This window comes from Mustela nivalis, assembly GCF_964662115.1.
Source record: "Mustela nivalis genome assembly, chromosome: 1".
In the NCBI taxonomy this organism is placed as follows: domain Eukaryota; kingdom Metazoa; phylum Chordata; class Mammalia; order Carnivora; family Mustelidae; genus Mustela; species Mustela nivalis.
Genome location: NC_139020.1, coordinates 97,005,770 through 97,017,787, shown reverse-complemented (window position 1 = coordinate 97,017,787; position 12,018 = coordinate 97,005,770). Strand labels below are relative to the sequence as shown.

Sequence of the window (12,018 nt, the reverse complement as noted above, 5' to 3'; positions counted from 1 at the left end):
TCAGGCCTTAGTCTGCTTCCACGTTCAAGGGTGTGGTGCTACTTCGTTTATTCTTGGCACCTGTCTCTGCTGCCTGCACACTAGCACCAGTGCCCTGCGTGTGCATTTTTTGGACATACTTTTATTTGCAAAAATGTACCCCTGAAGCATATCAGTTATCTTATCAGTCACTATTTACATTATATCTCCATGTACCACATATAAATATTCATTCTCTAACTATTATGTGTTTGGCATTGACCAAATATTAAGAGCCAAGGTCACTCAGTCAAAATGAGCTTTCAAGACTGTATAATAAATCAACTCAAACAAATTATTCACTGGTAAATTATCCTTCTTTCTGGTGGTTGTGAGAACAGTAGAGAATGGTCTGCTGCTACCGTAAACTAGAGTAATAAATAAACAAGATGGCCCGTTGTCAAGGGGTAAAAATTACAGCGTTGAAAATGCAATTGGGTTTCAGAGACCTTCATACGTAAACTCTTTGCAGTAGGGAGAAACAGTATTTTATAGTCCAGCCTTGAAGGTCACTTTTTTTTTTTTTTTTTAAGCTGTGATTGAGAACTCAAGACTAATCACTGCTAGCTGTCATAACAAAATAAGAAAATATATCAACAATTAAAGCTTGTATTAAGCAGTAAAATTAGATGTTTCATTTAACATGGTACAGGAACTCTGTTTAGCTAATGAAATTATCTCAGACTGTAGCTAAAATGAAACTTAAATATTTATTTAATTGTTATAAATTGTGTCTATTATTCACACATTATAGCATATTATTCTATTTTAGTAATAAGGTAATAACCAGAGTACGCAAAATGGAACAGGTACATCAAATTTCCTATAATTTAGCAGATATTTGAATGATGTTTTACCTTGATATACAGTAAATAACTTTGAATCATGATGATTAAAACACAAAAATGTATATAGCTTAAAGGTGATGAATCATATCACTTTGAACAAACATTTACACTCAAGTCACAGTAAAAATATTTTTTTTTTTGCTTGTATATCAATGTTTTTGTTACATTTTTCTTTTGCTTTGTTTTATGTTTCTAGTACAGGCACATCTTAAGTCTGCCCACATCTTTCTGAGTGAAAGTAGAGGGAGACCCAAGGAGTCTCACATCAAAAGAAACACAACTCATACAAAACCGACAACCAAAGGAAAAGTTCTTTACGTAGAGTGGAAGCAGCCCAATATAGCAGCAAGAAGCCAAAATGCTCCTGGCTCACCCAACTAAGAAACTTGATTTTAGGGAGAGGTTCATCTAGCCTTAGTAGCATCAGCCCACAGTAAAAATCTTTGTAGAATGACCGTAGTTTGGTTATTTTTTCCCCCTTGTACTAACACACTTTTATTTATTTATTTTTTATTTTTTTATTTTTTATTTATTTATTTTTTTAAAGATTTTATTTATTTATTTGACAGAGAGAGATCACAAGCAGGCAGAGAGGCAGGCAGAGAGAGAGGAGGAAGCAGGCTCCCTGCTGAGCAGAGAGCCCGATGCGGGGCTCGATCCCAGGACCCTGGGATCATGACCTGAGCCGAAGGCAGCGGCTTAACCCACTGAGCCACCCAGGCACTCCGCTAACACACTTTTAGATATAACTATTAAAGAAAGAATTATTAACCTGGCTTATTTTCATGATATTTTTTGGACCTTCTTCCTTTAACTAAAATCTGACTTTCTCCTAAGGATACTGAATCCAAGACAGCCCTCTCAAGTGATGGTTCCTTCTCCCAGGCACTTTGTAGCCCTTTCCCTAGAAGAACACTAGGAGGGTCCTCTGCATTACTGTGCATTCTTTGAAGTTTTTTGCTCCTGGTTTTGTCACTCCTTCTTATAATAATTACTCCTGTTTCAATTCTTGGCAATTTCCAAATGCACATATTCTAGACTCTTCTTCCCTTAGCCTCCTTTCCTCCTATCCCACTGCCACGGTCATGTCCTTGCCTGAACAATGTCATTACCGATGTCTTCACTCTTTGTATGATCACATTTTTAACAATCCCATTTTCTGGCCACCAGCAAAAGAGTCCTTCTAGCTCACTCACTCCCAATTCTTTGATGGCACCAGGAAGTAGCATCTGTCACTCCTCCTCCCCTTTCTGTTTTCCCTCATTGCCTTCATTTCCTGACTTTATTCCATGCCCAATTTAGATACTATGGTCCACTCCCATGGGTGCTCCTTTGCACATACTCCCAGTTATATCTTATCTAATTCATTGTCCCTCTCCCATTAGAGCTGTAGCCTGATTAAATACAGCTCTGTCAGTGCTGTATTTGAAACCCTCCTGAAGGCTGAATAATTGTATTAAATTATCTCATTAAAATACAGGTATTTCTTCTGAGCTCTAATGCTGCCCAAAATATAGGCATACCTCATTTCATTGCACTTTGCTTTATGGAGTTTCACAGAAACTCATATTTTACATTTTTTACAAATTGAAGGTTCGTGGAAACCTTGCATCAAGCAAGTCTATGATAGAAGCTTGACAAAAGTGGAAAAAAAAGGAAACTGTATAGAGACCAACTTCAATATACCAAAACAGAGCAATCTGAGGCCACTTCATATGGGAACAAATAACCCTAAACAGCTCATTTGCTTTCAGGGTTATGGTTTATAGCCAATATAATAAGAATCATTGAGGGCGGGAGTTGTGTTATAGTATTCTCCAGGTTAAGAAGCAATCCTGATAGACAAGATTTAAAAAAGAAAAAAAAGAGTATTAAACTTACAGATACCAGAAATATTTGGCTGTTAAGAATAATTCACTCCCCCCACAAAAAAAGAATAAATGACAATTTTCTAAGAATTACTGCTTAAGGATTATAGTTAAAATATTGACTTTGGTATTGAGACGTATATGTCTACAAAACACACATTAAATATCTGACAATAAGATGTGTGACTCAAAGAGGTGGGTACATTTTTTAATTACAATATTGCCCTTAGTATTTGGTTAATGAAGCCAAATTACAAGCTTAGTCGAAAGCTTTGTATGTAGATAAAAGGGAAATGAAGGTAACGATTAGGGTGGTATTAGAATTCTGCAGAAAGAGATGTATCCAAACATGAAGGGATTGAAATAGAAACTATGGAAATAACTCTCTTCTGGTCACCTTTAATCTAGGGTGGACCAACACTTCGGTGATCTGGCATCTACCTCAGAAATCAATCCCAAAGGAGAAACGTCTGGGTCAATCTTGTTTGAACTGACTGAACGTTAGCTACAAACTACCTGCTTCCTTCTTTATTTATTTGGAAAAATATCTGATCTATATTTTTTCCATGTGGAATTTATAAATGATAATAGAAGTTTGAAATTATAAATCTCTCTGACAAAGGGAAGTAGATGAAACATCCTTTATAATCTGATATTTTGTCTTGTGCTCACACATAAATACATCTCTTTTCTATTGACATGGCAGTCCGATTTCTTCTAAGCCCTTCTCATGATAATCCTCTCCAGGCAGGGAGTCCTGTGTTGTCATAGTTAATAAGATAGCATATGATTTTATCCATTGCTCATTAAAAATTAGTTGAACAATCTTTCATTTGCTAAAATTACTATAATTCAAAGAAAAATTACCTTTAAGGCTGTTTTGAACTTCTAAAGCTACATCGAGAGCATTAAAGGGCAGAACTGGTTCATTGGCAATTTGCAAAATCACTTCTCCTGAGAGCTGAAAGAAAAAAACACAAAAGATGCTAGTATTCAGTATTAAGGGTTTCTGATTTTTTTTCCATTTTTTAAAATACATTCTTATGTAACCACAGCAGCAAAAACACAGAGAGTAAAATATACATTTATAAGGTATCTTTGCCTTTTAATTTCCTGCTAAGCAGGGAACCCAACAGGCTCCTATCTCAGGACCTTAGGATCATGACCTGAGCCGAAACCAGATGCTTAACTAACTGAGCCACCCAGATCCCCTCTTTCCACTTTTTTAAAAAAGATTTTATTTGTTTGAGAGACAGAGAAAGAGACAGCAGGGGAGAGACAGAGGGAGAAGAGGAAGCAGACTCCCCACTGAGCGGGACCCTAGGATCATGATTGGAGCCGAAGGCAGACCCTTAACATACTAAACCATCTAGGTACCCCTAGTTTTACTTTCCTATGAAGAAAAAAAAAATCAGTGCATTTTTCATGTTTCAAAATAGTATAAAGGAATATAACATTTTCTTCTTTTTTTAGCTAAAATATTAACAGCACCCTAGTTGAAGAAGTTATAATATTTAAACTTTAAAACAATTCTTTATACAGCAGTTCAGAATGTTACACAATTAAAAAAACACACACACAGTAGAGAGAAGTAAATGAAAATCAATATCTGGTTAGGGGATTAAAGTAATACCCCAGACAAAATTAATGATCAATTTATTTCATTTAAAATATAATTTAGTCTGAATGACCAGATGGTTACCAGATGGTGGGCAAGGGGATGGGTGAAATAGGTGATGGGGATTAAGGAGTGCACTTCTAATGATGAACACTGTGTGTTGTACATAAGTACTGAATCACTAAATGGTACGCCTGAAACTAATATTATACCGTATTAACTAACTGGAAATTTTTTTTTTAATTTTTATTTTTTTAAAGATTTGATTTATTCACTTGAGACAGAGAGAGCACAGAGGGACAGTGAGAAGGAGAAGCAGACGCTCTGGCTGAGCAGAAAGCCTGATATGGGGCTCAATCCCAGCACTCTGAGATCATGACCTGAGCCAAAGGCAGAAGCTTCACCAGCTGAACCACCCAGGCATCCCATAACAAACTAGAATTTAAAGAAAACTTAAGAAAAATAAATGAACTGTTGTTTTCATTAGGAACTAGAGAAAAAGTAAAATAGAATAGAATTTAGTCTGAAAAATTCCATTAAAATCTTAGTTACTATTTTCCTTAATGCTTTACTCTATTTTTAATTACTTTTCCAAAATCTAGTTTTGATAAACTAGTATCATTTATATGTCTTTGAGGTCTATGTTTAAATTAAAGTTAAACAAACTTTAATGACATCCTCAAAACTTATACGTAGGATCTTCATATATGCATATCACCCCCCACCATGCTCCAAAACTGTCTGAAAACCAAAATATGCACCACAGCTGAACCAGCAAATGTTTTAGAGACTGAACAGATCATATGTATTCATATACATCTCAAAAGAACTTAGGGCTGGCGGCAAAAGCACTGTTATTCTCCCTTTTTTTCAACTGATATTTGATATTTACCTTAGCGTAACAAATGTCCCTACATCTCTAATAACCCTGAAGCTGGCACAGAGAGGAATGTGATTGTGTTGATGTTATTAATGTACTATGAAATGTTGTTAGTAAATGAAAATATTGTCTTGTGAAACTACACTGGGGAATTAGCACACTAACTTGAGGCATTATAGAACACGTAAAAGATACAATTTACAAGGAAAAAATGATGTTAAATATTCAAATCTACATATTCAACAAGGGTCAAATTCCACTTACTAATTAAAAGTTTTAATTCCCGGGTGTTTGCACAATTTAAGTCATGATAAAAATACAGTTCAATTCGACCTTCTTGTAAATGCTTGAAAAAAAAAATACATCTTTTAGAAAGAAAGAGAGAGAAGAAACAGTTTTGGTGTCCCTTTATTTCTTTGAGATATTTTTTCCCAAAAGTAGTAACCACTTTTTCCTCGATGCCCATGTTTATTTGCAGAGTATTATCTCCAGAATAGTGATCACAAAAATCCTGGGAAAATGCCTACCCTGATTATGCTGTTTTTCAGGGGGAAAACCTTATCTGCAATAGGTTGATATGAATTCTGTCTCTATTCCACCTTACTACATCCAAATCATGTAAGAAATGCTGATATTTGGAAATAAATTATTTGTAAAAAGAAATTTTTAAAGAAGATTAAGAAACATTATGGTTTCTTTTTTCAATTTGCACTGGATAATGGAAACTACAGAACAGACATGTTTTGTTTATAGTTTTGGAGTCTGGAAACCACACATTATAAAGGATTAAAATGAAAGAATGGGGAGGGAGGAGAAAGGCAACTTCACTGTGTGCTGCTGAAGAAAGTTGTTTTTTGTTTTAAGAGTCATTTGGCAGCTCAGACAACTGGAATATAAGCCAGCCACCTTGCTATTTCTCTCAAAAAGAACGTGACAACAAATCCTGGGACTTCTAAGGCACCTGGCTCATGATAGAATGCTGAAACTAAATTGGCTTTACTTGCAGTTTCCTGAGCAAGAGGGAGATTTGCGTAGGTCTTGCCATGAAGTGGGAAAGATGACCTATACCCACACTCTTCTCATCCACTCTGAATTCACTTATTCAGGCAAGCCAAAGCAATCATCCCTTTATTTATATAAAGCCCCACTCTTTTCAAAGTGCTTTACACTTAAACATCTTATCTTGACAAACTTAGAGGTAGTTAGTGGGGGAATTAATTCTATGTTAAAAACATAGCCTTAAGTGTAAGACTTACTGGGTTCCAGTCCAAGATGATAATATAGAAGGATCCTGACTTTACCTTGTCCCATGGACACACTGCATCTAGAGCTACACACAGGACAATTCCCTCTGAAGAAAAAAAAAATCTAATTGAACGATTCCTACACATCAGATAAATAAAAAAAGCCCCACTTTGAAATGTGTAAGAAAGACTGAGACACACCACGACTGTAAACACTACCATATCACAGCAACATACAATTGGGAAAAAACTACCAAGTTCCATTTTCTCCCTGAGGAGAGAAGCATTTGGATCCAACATGGAGTGCTCTGCCTTTTAAGACTTCTGCCTGAGGGGCAGGCCCCAAAACACCTAGCCCCAAAAGCCAATGAGACTTGTGCCCACAAGACCTACAACACTATAGCAAACAAAGAAACAGCTGTTAAGGGGCTTGTGAGGATTTGTTGTGAGTCCCCTGGGCTCAGTGAAGAGGTAGCAGCAAAAAATGTTTTCCCCTGAAATAGGTCAATTTACATATCTTAAAAGCTACAGGGGACGACTGGGTGGCTCAGTTGGTTGGACGACTGCCTTTGGCTCAGGTCATGATCCCGGAGTCCCGGGATCGAGTCCCGCATCGGGCTCCCAGCTCCATGGGGAGTCTGCTTCTCCCTCTGACGTTCTCCTTGCTCATGCTCTCTCTCACTGTCTCTCTCTCAAATAAATAAATAAAGTCTTAAAAAAAAAAAAAAAAAAGCTACAGCCTGAGAGTCAGTCACATCTAGGGGTCAACTGCAATTCTTTCTGGAGACTGAGGAGGCTGGCAGGTGTTATCTTCACCATCTTCATATTCTCTCTCTGCCCTGCTCCAGGTCACCAGTGTCTCCTGAAAAGGAGATTGCACCCCTGTCTGGTACCCAGGTTTTGTAGCTGCTACCCAGAAGATGCACACCTTGATTGCCTGACTCTGGTGGCCAGTAGGGCCCGAGTTCTTGAGTTTGCATTCCTGGAAGACTATAGTAAACAAAAACAAAAACAAAAAACATTTCTTAATCAGCTATCCCTGCAGGGCTCAGTGCAAAATAAGAAGAGAGAAATGCCAATCTCCCAGTCTTTGCCTGAAAGAGGTCTATTTGTATACTTTATAACTGCTGCCTGAGGGTTAGGTGCCTAATACAACATGCATCTCCCCAGAGAACAGAGAAGCCAATAGACATGATCTTAGCATTCTCCCTGTAGCCTGCTCCAAACCACCAATATCATCCTGGAAGGAGTTTATATACATATTCAGCACCCCAGTTTTTGCAGCTGCCTCCCAAGGGACACACCTCTTGATATCCTGGCTATGCAGGCAAGTGGAGCTTGAATGCATGAGTTTTGAAGGATCTTAGCAAGCAAAGAAATGCTTCCTAATTGGCTATCCCTCTAGGGTTCAGCATTTAGGAAGCCAATAGAAGGGGTGTCTGAGTGGCTCAGTTGGTTAAACATCTGCCTTCGGTTCATGTGAGTATCCCAGGGTCCTGGGATGGAGCTCCATATGGGGCTGTAGGGAGCCTGCTTCTCCTTCTTCCTCCATAGCTCCCCCTTCTTGTGCTCTCTCTCACTTTCTCTCTCAAATAAATAAACAAAGTCTAAAAAAAAAAAAAAAAAAGAAAGAAAGAAAGAAAAAGAAGAAGACAACAGATATGCCTTTTTGTTAGTCTTTCTCTGACAGAGGTTTATTTGCATACTTCAAAAGCTTCTGCCTGAGAATGTTGTTTCCAATCAGCTTGCATCTATCTAGTTGTTGACTGAAATTCTCCCCTTTGCGACACCAACAGGTCTTGGCACACACTCAAATACTGTAAGCCAAATCACAAAGGTTTTAGAGAAAACCAAGAGCTAGAGCCAGGCTGAATAATACAGTTTGTCTCCTATACAAGATAATTCCATCAATAATACAGTTTGTCTCTTATACAAGACAGTTCCATCAAGAATGGTAGTTTTTATGTAATGCACAGAAACCAACACAGACAGTGAGGTAAAATGAAGAAAATAGAGAAATATGTTCCAAACAAAAGAATAAGATAAAACTCCAGAAACAGACCTTAATGAAATGGAGAAAGTGATTTACTTGATAAAGAGTTCAAAGTAATGAGTTTGCTAACCAGTAAGAAGAACAATGCACAAGCAATGTGAGAATTTCAATAAAGATAAAATATTTAAAGAGTATCAAACAAATCATAGAACTGAAGAATATAATAACTAAGTGGAAAATCCAGTAGATGATTTCAATAGCCGACTAGATCAAGCAGAAGAAAAGATCAGCAAACTCAAAAATATGACTTGATCTAATCAGAAGAACAAGTAGAAAAGAAAAAAACAATAAAAAAGAGAGAAGGCAGCTTAAGAGACATGTGGGATACCATCAAACAGATCAATATTCACATTCTAGAGGTCCCAGAAGGAGAAAAGAAAGAGAAAGGGACAGAAAACTTTAAAAACATCTTTTTAAAAAATTTCTTTTTAAATTTTTATTTGAATATAGACAACACACTGTGTTACATTAGTCTCAGGTGTACAACATAATTATTGCACAACTCTGTACCTTATTGTTCACCACAACTATAGCTACCATCTGACACCGTACAACGCTAATATAATATCATTGATTATATTCCCTGTGCTATACTTTTTAATTCCCATAACTTATCCACTGCCTGTATCTCCCACTCTAATTCATCTATTATGTCCATTCTCCTAACCCCCTTCCCTCTGGCAACCATCAGTTTTTTCTCTGAATTAGAAGTATGATTCTTTTTGTTTGCTTTTTCATTTGTTTTATTTCTTAGATTCCACATACAAGTGAAATCATAAGTTTTAGAAACTGAAAAAAATAATGGGTAGGACTCAGTCAGTTAAACATCCAACTCTTGATTTGGGCTCAGGTTCTGAACTCGGGGTCATGAGTCTGAACTCCAGATTGCCCCAGATCAGGCTCCTGGCTCAATAGGGAGTCTCCTTGAGATTGCCATTCTCCCTCTGCCCCTCCCCCCAACTCACGTTTTTGTGTGTGTACACTCTCTCTTTCTAAAATAAATATATCTTAAAAAAAGAGAGAAATAATGGCTAAAAACTTCCCTAACTTGTAAGATCCAAATAACATAAATCCAAAAAGAACCACACCAAAATGCATTATAATTAAATGGACAAAGTTACAAACAAAGAGAGAACGTTAAAAGAAGCAAAATGAAAAACAACTTGTTCTATATAAGAGAAATTCCATAAGATTATCAGTAGATTTTTCTAGAGTAACTTTTCAGTCCAGGAGAGACAGCGATAATATATACAAAGTGCCAAAAGAAAAAGAAAAAAAGCCAACCAAGAATATTCTGCCCAGCAAAACTGTCCTTCATCATTGAAGAAGAGATACAGAGTTTTTGAGACAAGCAAAAGCTGAAGAAATTCACCCCTACTAGACCAGTCTTACAAGAAGTGTTAAAAGGAACTCTTTGATCTGAAACAAAAGGATAACAGGAAAACATGGAAGGATAAATTTCATTAATAAGGACAAATAGATAAATACAGAATAGTCTAATTTTTAATGGTGGTGGATAAATCACAGAAACCAAGTATGAACTAAAAGACAAAAATATTAAAAATAACTACCATAAGCTTTTAATCAATATAAGTTAATGATGTAAATTGTGGCATCAAAAACATAACATGTGGTGGGAGTATGAAAGTAAAAGTATCAAGTTTTAGTGTGCATTTGAATTTAAGTTGTTATCAGCTTAAAACAGACTATTGTAAATATAAGATGCTTTATATAAGTCTTATGGTAACAGCAAAGGAAAAACCTATAATAGATACACAAAAATGAAGATAGCAATTGAAGTATACCACTAGAGAAAATAAGTCACAAAGGAAGAGAGCAAGAGAAGAAGAAAGAAACAAAAGAATTCTAAAACAGTCAGAAAACAATTAACAAATGGCAATAGTAAGTCTATGCCTGGGGTGCCTGGGTAGCTCAGTCATTAAGTGGTTCTACTCAGGTCATGATCCCAGGATCCTGGGATCAAATCCTGCCTCAGGCTCTTGCTCAGCAGAGAGCCTCCTTCTCCCTCTCCCACTCCCCCTGCTTGTGTTTCCTCTCTTGCTGTGTCTCTCTCTGTCAAATAAATAAATAAAATCTTTTAAAAAAAGTAGTAAGTCTATGCCTGTCAATAATTACTTTAAATGTCAGTGGACTAAATTTTCCAATGAAAAGACATAGAGTGGCTGAATGGGTAAAAACACAAGGCCCAGCTATATACCATCCACAAGACACTCACTGAAGCTTTAGGGACACACCCAGACTGAATGTGAATGGAGGGGGAAATAGTAAGTTCCACATGAACATGAAAGAAAACAGGGGCAGCTTAATTTATATAAGATTGAGACAGGAATAGGAGACAAAGAAGGTCATGATACAATGCTAAGGAGAAACCAACAAGAAGATATAAAATTTGTAAATATTTATGCATTCAACATAGGAGCATCTAAATGCATAAAGTAAATATCAACAGACCCAAAGACAGAAAAGAGAGATACAATAAGAGCAGGTGACTTTAATATCTCTTTCAACATTGGTTATATCATCCAAGCAGAAAATCCATAAGGAAACATTGGACTTAAACTAGATGTTTGACCTGGTGGATCTCACTGACATTTAGATAACATTCCGTCCAACAGCAGTCAAACACACATTCTTCTTGAGCACACATGAAACATTCTCCAAGATAGACCAGGTGTTAGACCACCAAAAAAGTCATAAGATAAAAAAGAAGATAAAAATCATACCAGTGTCTTCTGATCACGATGGTATGAAACTAGAAATCAATGGCAAGGTGAAAACTAAAAGTCACAAATATGTCAAGATTTAAGGTGGCAAAGTATCTCATTGGCTTAGGCAGCTGAGGTGCATGATGTTGACAATTGCATGATCCTTGACAGCAAGAGCTGTGTGGTGCCCTGACTGGCTGGAATGGCTGTTGGGCTTCTCAGAGGAAAGGGAACAGGGCATGTTGGCAGTGGTGGCCAGAGCCAGCTGTGTTGCTGGCTACAGGTGTCTGCATCATGACAGGGGCCAACTGCTGGTGCACATACACTGGCAAAAGCCCTGGCCAGCAGCAGAGGCTGGGGCCAACTGTGGGTGCATACGTAGCTGCAGGACATGGGCAATCAGTGGATACCCAGGTGGCTGCAGAGGCTTGTTGCAGGCCCAGGCACTTTGGAGGGTCTGGTAAGCAGAGTCAGTGCCAGCAGCAGCAGGTGTGCCCTCCAGGGGCTATTTGCAAGTGCCGCCAGCAGTGTAGGTCCATGACAGGGATCAGGACTGGCTTCAGGCACCCACAGCAGTGGGGGTTTGGCCACTCACGTGGCCACCGAGGCTAGCCAGAGGTGCACACACACTAAAGGCCAGTTACAGAAACTGGAACAAGTTGTGTGCACATGCAGATCTTCACAGGGACTACTTGCTGGTACACGGAGGTGCAGGCCAGTGACAGGAGTCAGGGCCAGGTCCTTCGTGTAACTCCAAATGGTT

The 12,018-nt window shown here is 37.7% G+C and overlaps 1 protein-coding gene across 1 annotated transcript in view; it reads right to left on the bottom strand.

The window, feature by feature from the left end:
- NAALADL2 (N-acetylated alpha-linked acidic dipeptidase like 2) overlaps positions 1–12,018 on the bottom strand; it is a 756,112-nt gene that overhangs the window by 58,868 nt on the left and 685,226 nt on the right. Inside the window, exon 10 of the mRNA XM_082721031.1 lies at positions 3,602–3,695. Coding sequence (XP_082577157.1) covers positions 3,602–3,695 — 94 coding nt within the window. The remainder of the gene's footprint in view (positions 1–3,601; positions 3,696–12,018) is intronic.